Source organism: Pipistrellus kuhlii, unplaced genomic scaffold (genome assembly GCF_014108245.1).
Source record: "Pipistrellus kuhlii isolate mPipKuh1 unplaced genomic scaffold, mPipKuh1.p scaffold_m20_p_9, whole genome shotgun sequence".
Lineage (NCBI taxonomy): Eukaryota > Metazoa > Chordata > Mammalia > Chiroptera > Vespertilionidae > Pipistrellus > Pipistrellus kuhlii.
This window is the reverse complement of record NW_023425595.1, coordinates 61,948,830-61,968,607: the sequence shown is the minus strand read 5'-3', so window position 1 is coordinate 61,968,607 and position 19,778 is coordinate 61,948,830. Positions and strand designations below refer to the sequence as shown.

General features: G+C 54.5%; 1 protein-coding gene across 1 annotated transcript; it reads left to right on the top strand.

Moving 5' to 3' along the window:
* Nucleotides 1-12,387, top strand: ANKK1 (ankyrin repeat and kinase domain containing 1). The gene is made up of 8 exons (XM_036428072.2): nt 1-210; nt 5,441-5,735; nt 7,774-7,925; nt 8,126-8,175; nt 8,797-8,952; nt 9,621-9,739; nt 10,314-10,350; nt 10,885-12,387. The coding sequence occupies exons 1-8, from the start codon at nt 29-31 to the stop codon at nt 12,186-12,188; spliced, it is 2,295 nt and encodes a 764-aa protein (XP_036283965.1). The 5' UTR covers nt 1-28; the 3' UTR covers nt 12,189-12,387.
* Nucleotides 12,388-19,778: the final 7,391 nt, after the last annotated feature.

Below are 19,778 nucleotides of genomic sequence, written 5' to 3'. Positions count from 1 at the left end.
CCCTGCAGGAGTGCGGAGCGCAGGCCCCATGGCCCTGGGCCTGGAGCAGCGGCTGGGCGGCCTCCCCATCTTCACCCGTGAGGACTTCGAGGGCGCCTGGCGGCCGGTGGCCGGCGGGGGTTTCGGCCAGGTGTTCCAGGCGCGGCACCGGCGCTGGCGGACCCAGTACGCCATCAAGTGCGCCCCCTGCCTCCTGCCAGACACCGCCAGGTACCTGTGGGCTCGCCCTCCCCTTTGGCAGGAACTGAGGGCAGGGGCTCCAGAGGGAGGGCCGAATGGGTGGGGAGAGGGGATTGTTCCCTCGCCTTTCTGAACTCTAGCCAGAGGCCAGGCTCCCCAGGCTCAGCATGCCTCCATCCTGTGACTGCATGCAGATGGCACCACACCTGCTGGTGGAATCCAGAGGTTGCAGGGGAGCAGGAATTACCCCCCAAACTGGTCCTGCTCCTTCTTCCTAGCACCTCTTTCTTCTGGGTGTCAGGGTGGTGAGGGCTGATCTTGGTGGCCCTCTGTCACCCTCCTACCACCCTCACCATCTCCGAGCGGCAGGGCTGGGCTGGCGGAGAGGCTGTGCCCCGGGGAGGCTGTGCTCTGGCTCCATGATGCTCAAGGACAAAGGGAAGAGGTCCCCTCCCATGGCCATCCCTTGCTCCCTGCCCAGGAGTGCAGGCTGGAGGAGGCCTGAGGGATGGCGACCCAGGACAGGCCACTTGCTGGCTCTCATAGGTCCTGCTGGGAGGTCAGCCTGGATGCTGCCCTGTCTGTCCTCGCCTTTGTCTCAGTCTCCTCCCCACTCAGCACCTGCACCTCTTCCCACTGTGTCCATATCACTGCCTTCCCCTGAGATGGACTCAGTCTCATTCCCGCCTGACTTGCTGGTCCAGGCTGCATGCTTGTCCCCTGTGCAGCCATGAAAGAGATGCTCGGATGTGAAGTGTGAGCATGAAGCCCATGTCTTTCTCCTAAGGCTCCTGGGCCTTCACCTCGAAGGCCTGGGTGGCAGCTCTTTTGTTGGCATCGTATTTGGGTGCTCTTTGTCCTGTTCTCTGGACAGGCTCCCAAGACACAGCCTCAGGCCCCACACACTGAAGCCAGTCCCTTCCTTATTCCCAGACCCCCACCTGCTTCGAGTGAGGCAGCTCCAGGCTCACCCACCTTCCTCCCTTAACACCTGCCTGTTGCTTCAGAGTAGAGATAGATTATCCCAGGGTGTGTCCAAATCATCTACAGCCTTTGAAGTAAAGAACAAAGGGAAACAGATGGCATTGGCAGACTGCATTGTTAGACACTGACAATAGCTTCTGCCACTCTCCTCGTAAGTCCCAGGAGCTCCCTGGGTGGAATGGGCTGAGGGATTGGGTGGTAATTAATGCCTGCCATGCATGGAGTACTATCCCAGGAGTTTTACCTGTATTACTTCACTGGATCCTTCTTTCGTCTCCTCAATCATTCATCCACTTGACGAATGCTTATTGCCCTACTATATGTCAGGCACTGTGCTAGACCCTGAGGTACGATGATGAGTAGTACAACAGACACAGCCCAGTTCTTCTAGAAAACAGCCTAGAAGGACAAAGACATTAACCAACATGTAAACATGTGTGCTGCTGTGAGAAGTATTACAAGGAAGGAGAGATTCATGGTTCTATGAGAGCTTCTTAATAGTGCTGAACTCAGAAAAAGGATTTCCTGAGGAGGCTACACTTGAGCTGATATGTGAAGGATGAGTATGAGTAAGTAGGTGAGGAGGAGAAAACTTTCCAGGAAGAAGCAACTAAGTGTGCAAAGGGCCCAGGGCAGGAGGGGAATACTGAGTAAAGGATGGGAACGTAGCTGGAGCTGAGAGAGAGGGAGCAGTCAGTGGAGAGCTCTGAAGGCTTTGCAATCAGGTGGGGTGGTGGGGACAGGGAGGAATTGATCAAGATTGCAGTATGGAGAATGAATTGGAAGGTTAGAGTGGATGCTGGTTCAGTTAGGACACTGTTCTCATCGTTCAGACAATGAGACCAACAATAGCATGCCTGGGCCTAGTCTGTTCCTCTGCTGCCACAATAAACACTGGTGTGTTGTGATGGAGTGAAAGGGAGAGATTACACAGTATTCAGGAGGTAAAAATCCACTCAGCGTGGTGCTGGGTTGCCTATGGGGCCACTCGAGGAAGGGACTGTGAAGGCTAACTTGATGTCTGGCTTGCCCAAAGGAACCAGGTCCACTAGAATGTCTATTCTGTGAGAGAGAGTCTGTGTCTGTCCTGTTCCCCACTCTGTCCCCAGTGCCAGGCACATCGTTGGTGTCCAGTAAGTATTTGTTGGACTACATTGTTGACAGTTAACAAGGGAAACATGAAAAGAGGCCCCAGTTTGGAGAGGAAGAGCATGAGTTCCGTTTTGTACATGTTGAGAAGAATGGCCTGGTAGCCTTCAGAGTAAAAGTCTGAACTAACGATATTAAAATATGTGAGTCATTTGTTTAGTGTAATTGAAGCTAAGGACATGGATAACATTCATTCATGTTAAGCACTAAGTGAAAAAAACAAAATCTCTCCCTTCATGGAGTTTATATTCTAATAGAGAAAGATAACAAATATGTAAATAAACAAACAAGCTTGAAAATAAGCAATAAATATGCAATATATAAACAAATAAACAAACATGTGCAAATAAACAAACAAATCAATGAATAATTTGATCTACAGTGATTACAACCACCTGATATTATCTTGATTAAAACACCTAAGGAGAGTTGAGTAATCTGATCTTCCAAGAAAACATTTGACCTAGGAATATTAATTTGCTGGCCATCTGTGTACAGGGGATAAGGATTGCCAGAGTTAGGGTAGGGTTGCTATTCTATATAGACTTGAAACCCTTATTAATTAGGTACTATTTGAGTAGAGATTTGAAGCAAAGAAGGAGCAAGCCATGTGGCTTTTACGGAGAGGTATTCTAGGCAGAGGGAACAGCAAGTGCCAAGGTCCTGAAGTGGGAACGTGCTTGACACGGTGGAGGAGCAGCAAGAGGCCAGCTTGGCAAGAGCAGAGTCAGGGAGGGAGTGATTCCTAGGATAGGAGATCAGGGATCTGTGTCTGGGGGCAGATCATATGGGGCTTCCTAGGCCACTTTAAGAACTTTAGCCTTTGTTGTTATTGAGAAGAGATCCCTGGGAGATCCTGAGCCAAGTAGTGACATGCTCTGACTGACATTTTGAACATATCACTCTGGCTGCGGAGTTGGAAATAGATGACAGAGGGTAAGGGAGAGAAGCAGAGAGGCCAGTTAGGAAACTTGGGCCAGGATGCCAATGGGTAGAGGTGGTGAGAAATGATCAGATTCTTGCTATATTTTAAAGGTAGCACTGACAGGATGTGCTGAGGGACTGGTGTGGGAAGGAAAGAGAGAGAAGATCCAAAGATGACACCAAGACTTTGAGGACTAGGAAGTGGAGGCCCCATTCACTGAGATGAGGAAGGAGCAAGAGTTCAGGCTCTGGTCACATTAAGTGTCAAATACTCAACTGGAGGTGCTAAAATTGCCTAGAGACAGAGTAGAGTTAGAAGGAGAAGGGAGAGGGCCTAGGTCTGAGCGTAATGATCAAGAAGCAGGAAGAGGAGACCAGAACAAGAGGCAGAAATCCTGCAGAATATTGACACACAGCTGAAATAATATTTTGAGGAAAAAAGAGTGAGAGATCTGACCCATAAACCAAGAACTGAACAATGCTCATAAGCTAGAATAATGTGGGGTCATTGGTAACCATAGCAGCAGCTCTTCAGTGAAGTCCTGAGACCAGAAACCGGATGAAAAGAGGGCAGTGGGAGATGAGAAAAAGAGCGAGACCACAGGCAAAGCCAAAGCTTTCAAGAAGCCCGGTGTGCAGGGGAATTATGCAATTCCTTCTGTTCCACAGTCTAGTCACTAAGGTGTGGAGCTTGCCTGCTCAAGGCATGAAGAGAGCAAGTGATGACACTGGGATTTGAATTAGGGCACAGTGCCCTCAGATCCCTGCTTTTTCCCACTTCCTGGCAGATGTCTCAGCTCCTGTGAACTCAGAGGACAGGAGACAGATAAAAATGTCACAGAGGTGAAGGGGAGCTCTCTGGAACCACAGGGAGGGAGAGAGGAGAACCAGAGAACCACACTGGCCGGCCAGCCCAGATTCCAGGAAGAGCAGGTGCCTTTTCCTGGAGTTCAGGAGTGTTTGGCTGGCTTCCCACGGGGGCCCTCCAAGCACATTGCCAGCAGCTTCTGACTGCAGTGCCAACACAGCTTTGCAGATACACCACAGCTCTGATGTGAATTGCCTCATTGAAGAAGCAACCAAAATGTCATTTCTCCCTAACCCTCCTCTTGCAATCCCCAAACAATTCATTGTAATTTGCATGAATTCACTGCTCTGTGGACTCATTCAGTGAGAAGAGCTAGAGGGTTTGCAAATGCTTGTTTTCTAAGGCCTTCCCTTACTTCACTTCTGTTAGATTCCACAGAGACGTATTGTGCTATGGGTGGTAATGCGCTATGGGGAGCATCTACACGCATCATATTATAGTTTCTCCATAACAGGAGATACCATGCAGCCATTGAAGTCTTGCCTCAGTGGCGGCAGACAGAATAACAATGTCAGTAAGTGCTCAGGTTATGAGAACCAGCCCACACCATGTGATAGAAAGGGAGAAAGAGGAGGAAGGAATAAAAGGAGGGAAGAAGAGAAACAGAGACCTTGGAAATATCTTGTAAAAGAATATATTAGAGGATTGATAGAGGCCAAATTTGGAAGGTTAGGATACTGACAATTTAATTTTTTTTCTTTATAACTCTCTGTATTACCTAGATTTTCTACAGGGTGTATGTATTACTTTCATAGTCAAATGGCAATAAAAATATTTTAAAATGGAAGCAGGGGGCATAATATTGGTCCTCCAGAGGCTTGCAATCTACTGGGCGAGATGTAAACAAGCAACCAGAATAGATGGCAGGCTTTTTTTGTTGTTAATCCTCACCTGGGGATATTTTTTCCCATTGATTTTTAGAGAGAGTGGAAGGGAGGAAGGAAAGGGGAGGGAAAGGGGAAAGAGAGAGTGAGAAACAACCATGCCAGAGAGACACAACCAGGGCTGGGGATCAGACCTGTAACCCAGGTAGGTGCCCTTGAGCGGGAGTCAAATCCACAACTCTTTGGTGCACATTCTGCCGCTGTAATTACTGAGCAACACTGGCCAGGGCTAATTGCAAACTCCTTTACGTCCTGTCTTTTTCCCTGTTGGACACCTAGAGCCTAATCTGTATGTCCTACTGGGCATTCTTCCAGGTCTCTCCTTCCTCCTATTTGACCTCACGAGGCTCCTCTGGGCCTGCATGGGCTGGCATCAAGCCTAGTGTGTGTGTTCTGCTAGTTGTTCTTGTAATTGATAGTCACCTCCTTTCATTTCCATCCCCCTCCATAGCTCCGATGTGAATTGCCTCATTGAAGAAGCAACCAAAATGGAGAAGATCAAGTTCCAGCACATCGTGTCCATCTACGGGGTGTGCAAGCAGCCTCTGGGCATTGTGATGGAGTTCATGGCCAATGGCTCCCTGGACAAGATGCTGTGCACCCACAGAATCTCCTGGCAGCTCAAATTCCGCATCATCCATGAGACCAGCCTGGCCATGAACTTCCTCCACAGCATTAAGCCACCTCTACTCCACTTAGACCTGAAGCCAGGCAATATCCTCCTGGACAGCAGCATGCATGTCAAGGTAATTGCCCTGGTCAACCTCTGTCCCCTTTTACTTTGGCATCTCCTCCAGGGTGGGCAGGATGATCTACCTGTCTGACTGGCCTGTCAAGGGTTTTAAGCAGCTTCCTTCATGGATGAATACTGAAGGCAGCAATCACACCTCAACCAGTTGGATGAGCAGTGGAACTGGTGCATGAAGCCCAGTATCAGGATGCCTGCAATGCCCCTCTTTGGGCCTCAGTCTCCCAATTCTGATGTGGGAAGAAGAATCTCTGTCCTTCCCATGCTTTCTGTCAGGTGGGGGTGTGTGTAAATGAGATGACCCTATAAAAGGCCATTTTTTTTAGTTCCCCAAATATGCCACTCTTTTTCTGCCCCAGGGCTTTTGCATATTCTGTCCCCATTGTCAGGAACAGCACTTCCCTACTCCCTTCTTTATGTAACAAAGGACCATTCATCTTTCTGTTCTCAGCTTAAACATGGCCTCCTCAGGGAGGTTTTCCCTGATCCACCTTGCTGGCCCCTGTAAAATACCCTTATTACACCTCTGTCTCTTCATATTGCTGACCCCCATTGTAAATATATAATAATATGTGTGACTCTACTTCATTGGTGACCATACCCCTTTTCTGAATAGCCACTTGGGACAGTAGTGGGTGTGAGCGTTCTCATCTTTTCTATCTGCTGCCTCGACCTCAGTACCAGCCAAATTAGCACCCAGTGCCTGCTCACTCAGCATATGAATGAATTAATGGATGGAAGTACCAGTGTGCCAGTTAATAATGAGGATTTTTTTTTCCCAATAGTTGGAGTTACACATATGTTGATATATATGCAATTTGATATGTATGCTATTTTGTTGTATTGACAGCAAGCTTCAAAACTTCATATGTCAAATCTTCTGAAGGTGTTAACATCATAGATATTTTTATGCCTAAAAATGTCAAATTTCATGAGAAAAAAAAAGAGCATTTGTGGGAAGTTTTAATTCATTACTTTATTTTGAAGAAAAAAAAGTTATCGTATACTTCAGGAAGTTTATGGTGAATATGCTCCATCTCGAGATAGTTGTGAGCGCTGGTTTAAATGGTTTAAAAGTGATGATTTCAATGTGAAAGAAAGAATGTCCAGATCAACCAAAAAAGTTTGAAAACCAACAATTGCATTATTGGATGAAGATGCATGTCAAACTCAAAAATAACTTGCAGAAAGATTAAATGTTGCTCAGCAAACAATTTCTGATCATTTACAAGCAATGGGAAAGATTTTAAAGGAATGAAAATGGGTGCCACCTCAACTGAATGAAAGACAAATGAAAAACTGTAAAGTCATCAGTCAAATGTTGCTTTAATGACATGAAATAAAGTCTTTTTTTTTGCATCGAATTGTGACTGGAGATGAAAATGGATTTATTTTGAGAAACCCAAATGCACAAAATCATGGGTTGGTCCAGGTCAACCATCAACATCGACTGCAAGGCTGAATCGCTTCGGAAAGAAGACAATGCTCTGCGTTTGGTGGGATCGGGAAGGTATGGTCTATTATGAGCTTCTAGAATCGGGTGAAACCATTAATACTGATCTCTCCTGACAACAATCCATTTGAACCACACTTTGATCGTGAAATGACTAGAATGTGCCAGAAGACAAGGCAAAGTAATTTTGCTACATGATGACACACCATCACACACTTCAAAACCAATTCAGGACAAGTTAAACGTGAACTTGACTTATAATTCCACTGGGCTATCCTAGTTTCCTGACAGTCTGTTTTGCTGACATTCTCGGCAGCAGGGTGGGAGTGCTTTTTGCTTATGTACTCATTTAATGCTCACAATAGCACGATGAGCTAAGTGCTCATACTATTTCCGTCTTATAGATGAGGAAATGGGCTCTGAGAACATAAGAAACCTGCCTAAGGTCCTCCAGATCATAGTAGGAGAGCTGGGGATAAGCCAGCCCTTAGCCACTGCTCTGCGCCGGGAAGGGAGGAGAAACAGTCCTATGGAAGCAAGACTGTTGCCCCGATATCCCCCCCCCTCCCTGTCTTCCTCCCAGGTTTCGGATTTTGGCTTGTCTAAATGGATGGAACAGTCAACCCGGATGCAGTACATCGAGAGGTCGGCTCTGCGGGGCACCCTCAGCTACATGCCCCCTGAGATGTTCCTGCAGAGTAACATGGCTCCAGGGCCCAAATACGATGTGTACAGGTGAGAGGGGGGCTGGCACCATCTCCACACCGAGGAAGTAGCTTGTCACAGCCTTGCCTGGACCCGGGACCCAAAGGGCAGAGTGGGCCGGGGATGAGGTGGGAGGGGAATGCACGGAGAGGGACTCTGGCTGGAGGGGATTTGCCTGGGATTGTGTGGCTCATGGGCCCCCTGACCAGGAACACTTTCCCCATCTGCAGCTTCGGGATTGTCATCTGGGACATCCTCACTCAAAAGAAGCCGTACTCAGGTAGCAGACGGCAGTGGGACCCTCAGTGGGGTCCTGGCAGGGGTTGTGGGGGTGCTGAGGGCTCATGGGGACAAAGCCAGTGCAGGGTTGTGTTGTGGGGAACTCTTCAGGGGTTCCCATCCACATCCACCTTCCTTCCTCCCCTACTTTCCAGAGCTCACCTTACCGTGAGAGGTGGGGTGAACATCAGCCCAGACCAGGCTTTCTGCTCTAATTCCTGTGCTCCTTTCTGCACCCCCCACTCCCACCCTGCTGCCAAGAATGTCAGGGAAGCAGACTGTCAGGAAACTAGGATAACCCTAGTTATAATCCTAGGATAACCCAGTGGAATTGAAAGTTAAGTTCACCATTAAGCCTGTTGGTCAGCCCTGCTGTCTTTGGACAGCAAAGGTCTATAGGGTGGTGCCATGTCTGGTTTTGGGTGGGCGGTGGCTGAAGCTGGGCCAGAGACTTATAACCTAAAGTGGCCCTGCAATCTAGCTGTTGACTCCCTATGCATTCATAGGGACCCTGCTGGGTGCACCATCCTGTGGGGATCCTCAGAGCCCTCTCCTGCCCAGTTCCTCTGCCTCCATAACCCCCCACATTCCAGCACCCACACAGCCTGGGCTTCTCTCGCAGGCCTCAATATGATGAACATCATCATCCGAGTGGCTGCGGGCATGAGGCCCTCCCTACAGTCTGTCTCCGATGAGTGGCCAGAGGAGGTCCAGCAGATGGGGGACCTGATGAAGCGCTGTTGGGACCAGGACCCCAAGAAGAGACCCTGCTTTCCAGGTTCTCACCTGCCTGGCCTGCCCAGGGAACAGGGAGTAGTTCGGGGAGGAGGGCGGGGCTGCCGCAGAAGGGGGAGGAGAGGAAGTGGAGCCCCAGGCCACTCTGAGGCTCTGAAGAGAGGCCTGGGACAGCTGGGCAGCATGCAGTGCTGGGAGGGAGGCAGGGCAGCTGAGGACTTGGGGAGTGGGGGGGGGGGGGGGGGGGGGGGGTCTGACCCCTAGGAGTTGCCCTGAGCCTGTGGGAGAAGCCTAGAAGCTTTGTTGCCCGAAGGTGGCTGGGGCTAGCTCTGCTACTTCTGGGTTCTCCGGGTACTACTCACTGCCACCATTGTAAATGTTCCCAGACCAGGAGATCACTGTGAAAACATGTGCTTAGGACCTTAAGAGTGCATCTTAGAGATCACTTAGTCCTCCTCCCTCCCACCCCCCCACCCCCCATTTGTGAAAAAGGACTGACCCTCAGAGGGTAGTGATCTGCCATGTGGCCCCACTGAGCAAGGCTGAGACCGATCTGTTCTGCCTCCGGGTGCACATGTGTGTGAGCTCAGGAACAGATGGGGCGGGAGAGGGTGGGGGCGGGGGCACAGGAGATGTAGCGCATCCACAGTGGGGGAGGATTGCTAGTCTGCCTGTTGCTTCCTTCCTCTCTCACTCCCCCTTGTGATGCAGACATCACCATCGAGACAGACCTGCTGCTGTCACTGCTCCAGAGCCCTGTGACCGACCCCGAGAGTGAGGCCCTGGCCAGGAAAGTGTCCTGCAAACCATCTCTCCACCGGCCCCGGGAGGTGGGTATGGGGGGCTGGGCGTGGTCTGCGGCAGGCCCTGGGGTGCGTGCATAGGTGTGGTCCTCACAAGGCCTCCTGGCCGAGGGGCAAGTGGGGACCCAGCCACATGTGCCAGGGGTCCTGTTTCGCTAAGTACACCAGGGTTCTCTAGGGCTAGTGTTGGTCGTGTCCTCTCTCAAATGCGTGGGATGAAGCAGAGGCCTTTCCTGCAGAGGGAGACCTCAGCTGGCCCAGACTTCCCCACCGTGGACATCAGCACCATCTCTCTTCTCCTGACTTATGAGCCAGCCACGGTTAGTGTAGGCTCCCGGCTGAACCCACACAGACACCCTGCTTTCCATGTGGCCCAAGGGCAAGTCCAGGCCCTGGGCCACCTTTTCCCAGCACGGTCTCCCTGATCAGGTTTTCCGTTAGACACAGCTGGTGTAGGAGTGGCGAGGAGGGGTCTCTGAGGAACTGGGGGATGTGAGTCCTACTCCTGAGGAAGAGTATGGGGGAGAAGGAAGGAGCGGAAGAGGCCTGGGCCAGAACAGCCCTGTTGATCCACCCTGTGTCTTTGGTTCTCCTTCCCCAGGTCAGTGAGGAGGTCAGCCAGGATCTCACAGACAGCGGTGAGTCCAGAATGCACATCGGGGCTTGGGGGGGGGGGGGTGCAGAGAATTCTCAGGAAGAGAGAGTGGAATCAAACCACACCCTTTTCCCAGCCTCCCTGGCCCCCTCCCCCTCTCCAGGAATTAGAAAATGGAAAAAAAATGCCAATGCCTGGGCCATCTAGACTAATGAAATCAGAATCTCAGGGCTGTGGGAGAGAAGGGCCACAGATTGGGGAATGGTAGTATGAGGTGGGCATTGCTGGTGTCCCCTTTAAGGGGCAGGACCTGGAGGCTCAGAGTCAGAGTTGGCTAAGGTCACATGATGCTGAGGGATGGGTCAGGATTTGCACCCAGGCCTTGCTGCCCATTCTCAGGGGAAGAACTGCCATAGTCCGTTCTCCAGCGCAGTGGCCCCTGCACAGAGACCCAAGGTGTCAGGAAAGCCACTCCTCCGGCCTCTGTTCCCCTGGCAGCACTTCAGGAGGCAGGGGGTGCCCGCGATGACCTCTGGGCAGGTCAAGGTCCTTTTCACCCCTGCCGCTCTCCCCGCAGACTCAGGAGGCTGCTGGAAGCGGCTCCTGCGGCTCCCAGACAGCGGGAGCCCAGTCTCCAGCGACGAGGAGTCGTGCTTCTATGAGAACAGGGTCACCCCCCTGCACTTCCTGGTGGCGCAGGGCGGCGTGGAGCAGGTGCGGCTGCTGCTGGCCCACGAGGCGGACGTGGACTGCCGGACGGCCTACGGCTACACGCCCCTCCTCATCGCCGCCCAGGACCGGCGGCCGGAGCTGTGCAGCCTGCTCCTGGGCCACGGGGCCGACGCCGGCCTGGCCGACGAGGACGGCTGGACGCCGCTGCACTTCGCGGCCCAGAACGGGGACGACCGGACCGCCCGCCTGCTCCTGGACCACGGCGCCCGCGTGGATGCCCAGGAGCACGAGGGGTGGACCCCGCTCCACCTGGCCGCGCAGAACAACTTTGAGAACGTGGCACGGCTCCTGGTCTCCCGGCAGGCGGACCCCAACCTGCGCGAGGCCGAGGGCAAGACCCCGCTCCACGTGGCCGCCTACTTTGGCCACGTCGCCCTGGTCAGGCTGCTGACGGGCCAGGGGGCTGAGGTGGACGCTCGGCAGCGGAACATGCGGACGCCCCTGCACCTGGCCGTGGAGCGAGGCAAAGTGAGGGCCATCCAACACCTGCTGAAGAGCGGGGCGGCCCCGGACGCCCTGGACCGGAACGGCTACAGCCCACTGCACACCGCGGCCGCCCGGGGCAGGTTCCTCATCTGCAAGATGCTGCTCAGGTACGGGGCCAGCCTCCAGCTGCCCACCCGGCAGGGCTGGACACCCCTGCATCTGGCCGCCTACAAGGGCCACCCGGAGATCATCCACCTGCTGGCCGAAAGCCACGCAGACGTCGGGGCCCCCGGCAGCATGAGCTGGACGCCCCTGCACCTGGCCGCCCGCCACGGGGAGGAGGAGGTGGTGGCGGCGCTGCTGCAGTGCGGGGCCGACCCCAATGCCGCCGAGCAGTCGGGCTGGACGCCCCTCCACCTGGCAGTCCAGAGGGGCGCCTTCCTGAGCGTCACCCACCTCCTGGAGCACCGCGCGGATGTCCATGCCCGCAGCAAGGGCGGCTGGACCCCCGCCCACCTGGCTGCCCTGAAGGGCAACATGGCTGTCCTCAAAGCACTGGTCAAAGCCGGTGCCCAGCTGGATGTCCAGGCCGGGGAGGGCTGCACACCCCGGCAGCTGGCCCTCCGCAGCCAGAAGCAGGGCGTCGCCGCCTTCCTGGAGGGCAGGGAGCCCTGGCTGGCTGTGGTGGGCAACGCTGAGCCTGGGGAGCAGCCCGAAGTATAGAACCCCTGGGCCCTCCTCGCCGTAAGGACGGGGGGTGGGTGAAGAGCACCAGGCTCTGGCAGGGCTGCTTCCCTGTACCTGCCACCTAGTCCCTGCGTGATGGCGGGACAGGGAGAGGCACGCCGAGGCTGCAGCTGGGGAAGGCCTGGCTTGGAGAGGTCCTTCAACACCTCCCCCAAGTGCGAGCCCAACAGACCCAGCCGCCGCCGCCTCCTCCTCCTCCTCCTCCTCCTCTTCCTCCTCCTCCTCCTGTGCCTGGACTTAAGCCCCCAAAGTGAATTTCCTTCTCATTCCCAAGACTCGTGCCACCTTGGGCCAGCCGCCCCTGGGCTCACACGGCCCTGTGCATCCCAGGAGCCCTCTCTGAGGACGAAGGCACGGAGGAAACAGAATGCTCCCCCAGCTCCGGTCTGTGTGACCTGGCCCCATACCTGGGTAGGGCCAGAAGATCCAGACACTGGCGCTTCATACAAGGGCAGGAGCTAAAAGCCCGGAGGACATTCTGCTCGTCATGCACCACCCAGCCAGCCCTGCTGCTGCTCTGACCGCACCTTCGCGTGGCCTAACCGCAGTGCCTGCATCTCCCGCACAGGCTCTTGGGGGGAAGGAAGGTGGTGCTCCAGCTCCCCACGAGGGATCCTGTGTGGACGCTCAGTCCCTGGTCTCCCTACCCAGCCTTCACTGTGTCCACTCACGTGGCTCAGTTCAGACCCTGAAGTCAATAAAGCTATGATTGGAGTTCCCCTTAGAGAGAGACCGGCCGGTGGAGCCTGGCTGCAGAGGGGCCAGTGGTGTTAGATGGTGTGTGTGTGTGTGTGTGTGTGTGTGTGTAAGATCCGTGGGTGTGAGTTCACACGGGGGCGCAGGCAGCAGTAGGAGGGGGTGCTGGGGAGGAGGAGGTTATCTGGGCTCCATGGTGCTAGCCGGTGGGCCTTTCCTGTCCAGCAGCAGCAGAGAGCTCTCCTGTAACCACTGCCTGGCCACCCTCTGCTGACGGGCCTGGCTGCTCACACCAACCTTGTGTGACCGAACCCTGGCTCAGCAGTCGGCTGGCATCTGCTTCCTCTCTGGCTCTGCCAGGGCTGACAACCCTTGGAACGGGGTGGAGGGGGGCTGTGGTACGGGCAGAACAGGTGACCAAGGCATCCCACCTGCCCCCCTCGACCTTTCCACACTGCTGAAGCAGCCCCTCCACCTCAAGGGTGTCTCGTGGTTGTCAGAGAAAAGGAACCTTCTGCCCCATCTAATGGCCAGCTCCATCCTCAGCCAGCTGCCAGGCCCACTTTGCGGGCCACCCTCCCCAGCTTCGTGCAGCGCCCTTAGCTGGCAGCCTTACCTCGGTGTGGCCTGAGGCGGACACCTGTCGCCTATGTACATGCCAAGCTCATGAGTCATTTTCAGCAGAGCTGGGAGCATTGTGTCTCCCATCCTGTGGTCCCTGGATTGTGGCTCCAGCTCATGGGCCCTGGACACTTCACCCCACCATGCCGCAGCCTGTAGCCCCCAGAGACCCCCGCAAGCCCTGAGCTGGGGTGTGCCCTAGCACACTAGAATCTCCCAGGGGAAGAGTGTGAGGGGGTTGTTAGAGCGGCTTATTAAATATCTGGCGCTAGCCGGGACCGGTTTGGCTCAGTGGATAGAGCGTCAGCCTGAGGACTAAAAGGTCTCAGGTTTGATTCCGGTCAAGGGCATGTACCTTGGTTGTGGGCACATCCCCAGTAGGGGGTGTGCAAGAGGCAGCTGATCGATGATTCTCTCTCATCGATGTTTCTAACTCTCTATCCCTCTCTCTTCCTCTCTGTGAAAAATCAATAAAATATATTTTAAAAAAAAAATATATATATATATATATATATATATATATATATGTATATCTGGCGCTACCCAGAATCTCCCGGACAGCACCCAGGCATTCGCTGGAGCGCAGCCAAGGCCGAGCACATCCACCAGGGGGCGTCCTGTGGCTTGTCTCTGTGCCTTAAGGATCCAGGAAGACAGAGACTGGCCAGCAGCCCAGGGCAGTGGCCTTTTCTTCTGGTTGGATGAGTGGGGAGTCCTGAGGACTGGAGGTTAGGGTGAGAGGGGGACAGGGGGCACTCAGCAGACTGTCCCCTCCTCCTGCTCCTTGCTAGCCTCCTGGCCCATTCTTGTTCTCCCTGAGACGAAGCCATAGGCAAAACTTGTAGTTAAAAACGTCCCTGGAGTCCTGTCTTTCCTAGAATATGCTGGAGTGGAAGAGGGAAGGGGCGGGGGCTGAGGTCTGGGTCTGGCTCCAAGTCTGTGTCTGGGAAGGAACCAGAGAAGGGATGTGGGCTCCATATTCAGGCCAGGGGAGCCCAGGTTAACCCATGGGCGTGGTCAGGGTGAGCTGCAGAGGAGCAATAGTGCCTGTCTCATTCCATTGGAAAGAGTTTGAGGGAAAACCTTGAAAAAGGGAGTTAGAAGACTTAGGTGATCCTTTTGCACCTATTGCCCTATGAATGGCAGGGATCTCATGAGATTCAGACAAGACTCTCTCTCTAGGAATCATTTCTACTCTGAGGATCCAGGGTCCAGGTCCTAAGACCCCAGCTTCCTCTATGTCCTTCCTCCAAGAGATAACTGAGCTGGGGGGTTTGGCTGGGCTCCGGCCAGCACAGCCCCTCCTCGCCTGCTAGCACCGTCTTGTCTCTTCTGAGCCACCCCTTTCCAGGCAGACAGACCCAGCATCTACCTTGAGTCCAGACACAGACACACAGCATCCACCCTGCACCCACTTCAGTAGCTGCCTTCTGGCAGTTTCCTAGGGATGTTTAGAATTGGATGTCAGTGAGGCCCTTGAAATTACCAACGAGCTGGTGTCTAGTTGAATTTCAAAGCCCATTTAGGGAGACTGGGGTTGAGGAGGATAGGAACGCTTCAATTTCCACCGGGACATGCTACTAACCTGTTAAGCTCACCGTGTCCCAAACTGAGAATCCTCTTGCCCTCCGCCAGCCTGCTCCTCTACCTTCCACCCTCCCATTAGTACCTAAGACCTTAGCCTAGGAGCTATTCTAGACCAGCCTGCCCCCCAGAACTCCCTGGGAGGATGGAAACGCTCTTTGTCTGAAGCTGTTCAAGAGGACAGCCACCAGGCCCCGGTGCTGTTGTGACATTTGAAATGTGGCTGGTGAGACTGAAGGAACGCATTTTCCACTTGAGTAAGTTAAAGGTAAGCATCCACAGGACAATCTATACTCTGTCATGCCTATCCCCACTCTTTGACTGCTAGCTAGAGATGGTCACTCTGTATCTACTCCCCCTGCAGGGAGGTTCAGAGATTGCCTCCATTTGGGGATGGGCGCACCCCTGCCTGTGTTTATTTCTGCCTCCCAGCCCTCTAGGTGTGCCATCTGGGCTTACTGAATCCAATTAGGGCTGTGGGTTGCTGCTATAAAGTCAGGCACAGAGGGTAGTTGCTAAACTGGCCTGAGGCTGGGAGGGAAGCCCTGGGAAGTGGGAAGATATGGGCTTTAAAGTCAGGGAGGCCTGGGTGTAAATCCTACTGTGCCACCTGCTAGTGTGGCCTCAAGCTGCTGAAACTTCCTGGGCCTGGTGCACAGCCACACCGTGCGCTTCTCTCACTGGCGGTGGTCACAGCAGAATCAGGTGCCTTGTGGGTCGGAAGGGGGAGCAGTTAGCAGGCATGCAGCATATTCTTTTCTTGCAGTTTCTCCCACGCCAGAGGAATTTTTTTCTTGGAGCGGGGCCCCGACAAACCAGCTTTTGGGAGCCTTTTCGCAGGTGCTCAGAGGAGCCACTGCTATTTTCCTTTGCTGCTCCCCCCCCCCCCCCCGCCCCGCCAGGGGAGGAAGGGGCAGCACTGACACCTCCTGGGACACACCCAAAGGAGCATCTGCTCAGCTTATCCCAAGACCTAGAAAGCCCAGGCAGAGGGGAGCTGGGCTGGCTGGAGTTGGAAGGGGCCAGGAAGGCTGGTTCACCCTGGCACTCAGCCTGGCGTTAGCAAATGACCTTGCCCCTTTCACATCAGGGCAGCTTGGGGTCTCCATGAAGATCTCAAGATCCATGGGAGCCCTGAGAGACAAAGCCAATACCCCTCCCTAGATCCCGCCCCCCACACCTGCGAGGTAGGTTTTTCAAGCTGCTCTTCCAGCAGGTCTTAACCTTAAATGACATCCCAGGCCTACCTCTGACCCCAGGAAGGGAGTGCATGCCCAGAGAGGCCCATCATTCCTCAGAGGTCGGTGGTGACCGCTCTGCCTCCAGGTTCTGGAGAGGTGAGTCCAGTCCAGCCCTCCTCCAGGTTTCCACAGTCAGCGGGGCAGCCCCCACTCGGTCAGTTGGCTGGAATATTCCAGACGGGGCCCCTGTCTTATCAGACACAGAAGCCCTGTCACCCCCGGGGCACCTCCGGAGGCCCCCCTGCCCTGCTTGGCCGGGGCCTTTCTCAGTCACCACAGCCCTGCACCTGACAGAAGCACCAGCACTGTTTTACTCCCGAAGACAGCGACTTTCACCTCTTTTCAGCTCATGGCACACAAACGAATTACTAAAATTCTGCAGCACACCAAAAAATGAGGGTTTTTTGTTGTTGTTGTTGTTGTTGTTTTGTCGATCTGACCAAAAAACAAAAGGCATAATTTTGACTAATTCACCGTGGAAGGCTGTGGGCATTGTTTAATTTGACAATCTCAGGGAAAAGAGGTCAGTGCCCCTGACTACATACCGAGGTATTGCACGTTTTAAAGATTCTTGCGGCGCCCTGGTTGAAATTGCTGACCTAACGCGGTGGGGGTCTGGGAGGATGAGGCTTACTGGGCACCACCCAGCTAGACAGCGATAGGGCCAAGACCCAACCACATCTGTCTGCTGCAGAGGCCGGGCCCCGGGGGACCCCTGAACACACACCAGCTCTCACCTCTCCGACCTCCCCCGGCTGCCCCAGCCTGGCCCCCTCCGAGGTGGCGTCAGGCTCCTCAGCCCATTTTGCAGGAGAGGAGGCCACAGGGAGAGGGAAAGCCACAAGAAGAGGGGAGGCCACGGTGAAAGAGGAGGCCACAGGGAGAGGGGAGGCCAAAGGGAGAGGGGAGGCCACAGAGAGAGGGGAGGCCTCAGGGAGAGGGGAGGCACAGGGAGAGGGGAGGCACAGGGAGAGGGGAGGCCTCAGGGAGAGGGGAGGCACAGGGAGAGGGGAGGCCACGGGGAGAGGGAAGTTCCACGGAGAGCCTCTGGCTGCTAAAGCCGCACTAGATACTGTGCCCCTGCCAAGCAATGCCTCCCCTGCCACACACACACACACTCATTTGCTCTAGCAGCTAGTCACAGGCACCCCAAGAATTCTGCCCTGAAAGCCTAGTCCGGGATGGGTTTTTTCCTCTACCTCCCTTTTAAAAATGCTCTGTCCATACAAGCCTCCTCTCACTTTGTTCTAACTGGTCAAGAAGGGGTGGAATGGACAATGTCAGACAATAGTCAGAAGACTGGGTGCGAAGGCCAGCCTGCCACCCAGGCCACCCCCTCTGTCACGGGAGCATATGGACCGTCCCCTGGGGGCGTGAGGACAGGGATCACGTGGGGCCAGGCCCACCATGGCGCTGCCTAGAGGGGAATCAAGGCCACAGACACAGCCCGGGCCAAGGCCCCCCTGGGACAGGGATGGTGTGGGGAGGGATCAGAGATGTGGGCACATGTCCAATGTCCCATGGCAGGCCAGTCCTCAATGTCCCGGTTGCTGGCAATTGGCTGTCCCGTCCTCGGGCCACCAGGAAGCAGGGTCAGCAGTCACTTCTCTCAGGGGCCTTCTGATCTGCCAGTCAGGAAGTTCTCTAATGTCCTACCTACTTGCTCCAGGCCAAGGCCCACCAGGGCTGCTGCATCCCACAGCATTGTCTCCATTCGGTAAACGGTGCCCTGGCGCTGGGTCTCCACACCCAGCCAGCACTCTGCCCGGGGACGTGGACCTCTGCCCGTGACTTCATGATTCACACCCATTGTCCACTGCCCTATGAGCTTCCAGAAGACAGGGATCCTGTCCACCTTCTTAGCCGTTTTATTCTCAGTACCTTGCTCGGGGCCTGGAGCACAACAGTGGCTCAATACACACTCGCTAAGACAACAGCTGGGCGGGTGGGTAGATGGAGTGTTGCAGTTTTTCCTGAACTATTTTCCTTCTCAGGGCCCAGGACACCTCCCAGCTCCTGGCCACCTGGAACTCCTCAGAACCCACCAAGGGAAGATGAGGGCCAAAGCTTTGAAGACCTGCAGCCACATGTGGTCACCTGAGAGGACACACGCAGATGCCCCACCGTGTCTGAGCAGAGGCGGGCTCCTTGCCGGGCTCTTGGGGAGGTGGGGGGACTGTACCTGCTATCAAGGCAGATGGAGGATTCTTGGAGTAAAAGTCATTCTATAAAAAAGACAGGCACAGGGAAACGCAGAGAGAGGAGAAAGTTTGAGCTCTGGAGTCTGCGCAGCCTCCAGCTCCCTTTCCACCCTTGCTGTCAAGGCAAGGGGCCATGTCAGGGCCTCTTGGGAAAGAGCCAGAACCTGGGCCACCCCCTTCCACTCTGGCATTCCTGAGCCTCACACTCACTCCTTTGCCCCTGAAGTACTGAGGGGGGTGGGGAGGGGATGGGGCCCAGCCCTCCCCCTGCCCACTCTAGCTGTCAATCTGCTGTCTGGCAGAGACTTGACTCTTCATGACAGCTGTAGGCACTTTCCCGTACCTCCTCCCGCCCATGCCTGCCCTATTCCCCTCTCCTCCCTGCCACAGCCTCTCCAAGCTGCTCTGAGACTGCCTCCCTCCCCTCTCCTTCTCTCAGTCCTTTCCTCCTTCTCTCCCTTCCTTTCTTCCTTCCTTCTTTCCCTCCTTCCTTCCTTCCCATTTTCCTCTCTCCCTCCCTTTATCATCTCTTCCAATAACCACATCCGATTAACCTATATAATCTCATAAGATTTCTAATGACAAGATGAGCTTTTAATCTCCATCCAGGTCAAGATCTTTTATGGACTGAGTGTGTGAGCCTGTGCTGTGTGTGTTGGCTGTGGTGTGGGTGAGCCTGTGCTGTGTGTGTTGGCGAGCCTGTGCTGTGTATATGTTGGCTGTGATGTGGGGATCAGCAGCTGAGAGGTCCTTGGTGAGAGGTCCGTGGGGGTCTGGTGCCTCCCCCAGCAGGTGGGCACTAGGTTATTGAACCCCAGCAAGATGAGGGACCTGTTTTGCCCACCTCTGGGATCCGGGTGCTCCTGGGGCCAGGAGCCTCTCCCAGAGCTCAGGGCTACGTTCAGGTTCAAGGAGAAGATCCAAGTCCATCATTAAGTGTTCAGGGCAAGTTAAGTGCTCCGAACTTCATGTGCTAAAAATATTGTATTTAGCATGCAAATTATGCCCTGACAGCTCCCCGGGCTTGGCCGTGGGTGCCGGCACCTTGTTTGTCATCACTGCCGTTATTCTCCAGGTGGTAAGAACATTTCTTCTTCGTGGGGTTGTTTCTCTCACCGGGTCATGGCCCCAGAAGGCTCGGAGCTGTGATTGAATTTGAGGCAGAGGAGGGGGGACCGGGCCATGTCCTTCAGGGCCTCCGTGCTTCCTGAACCTGCCCTAAA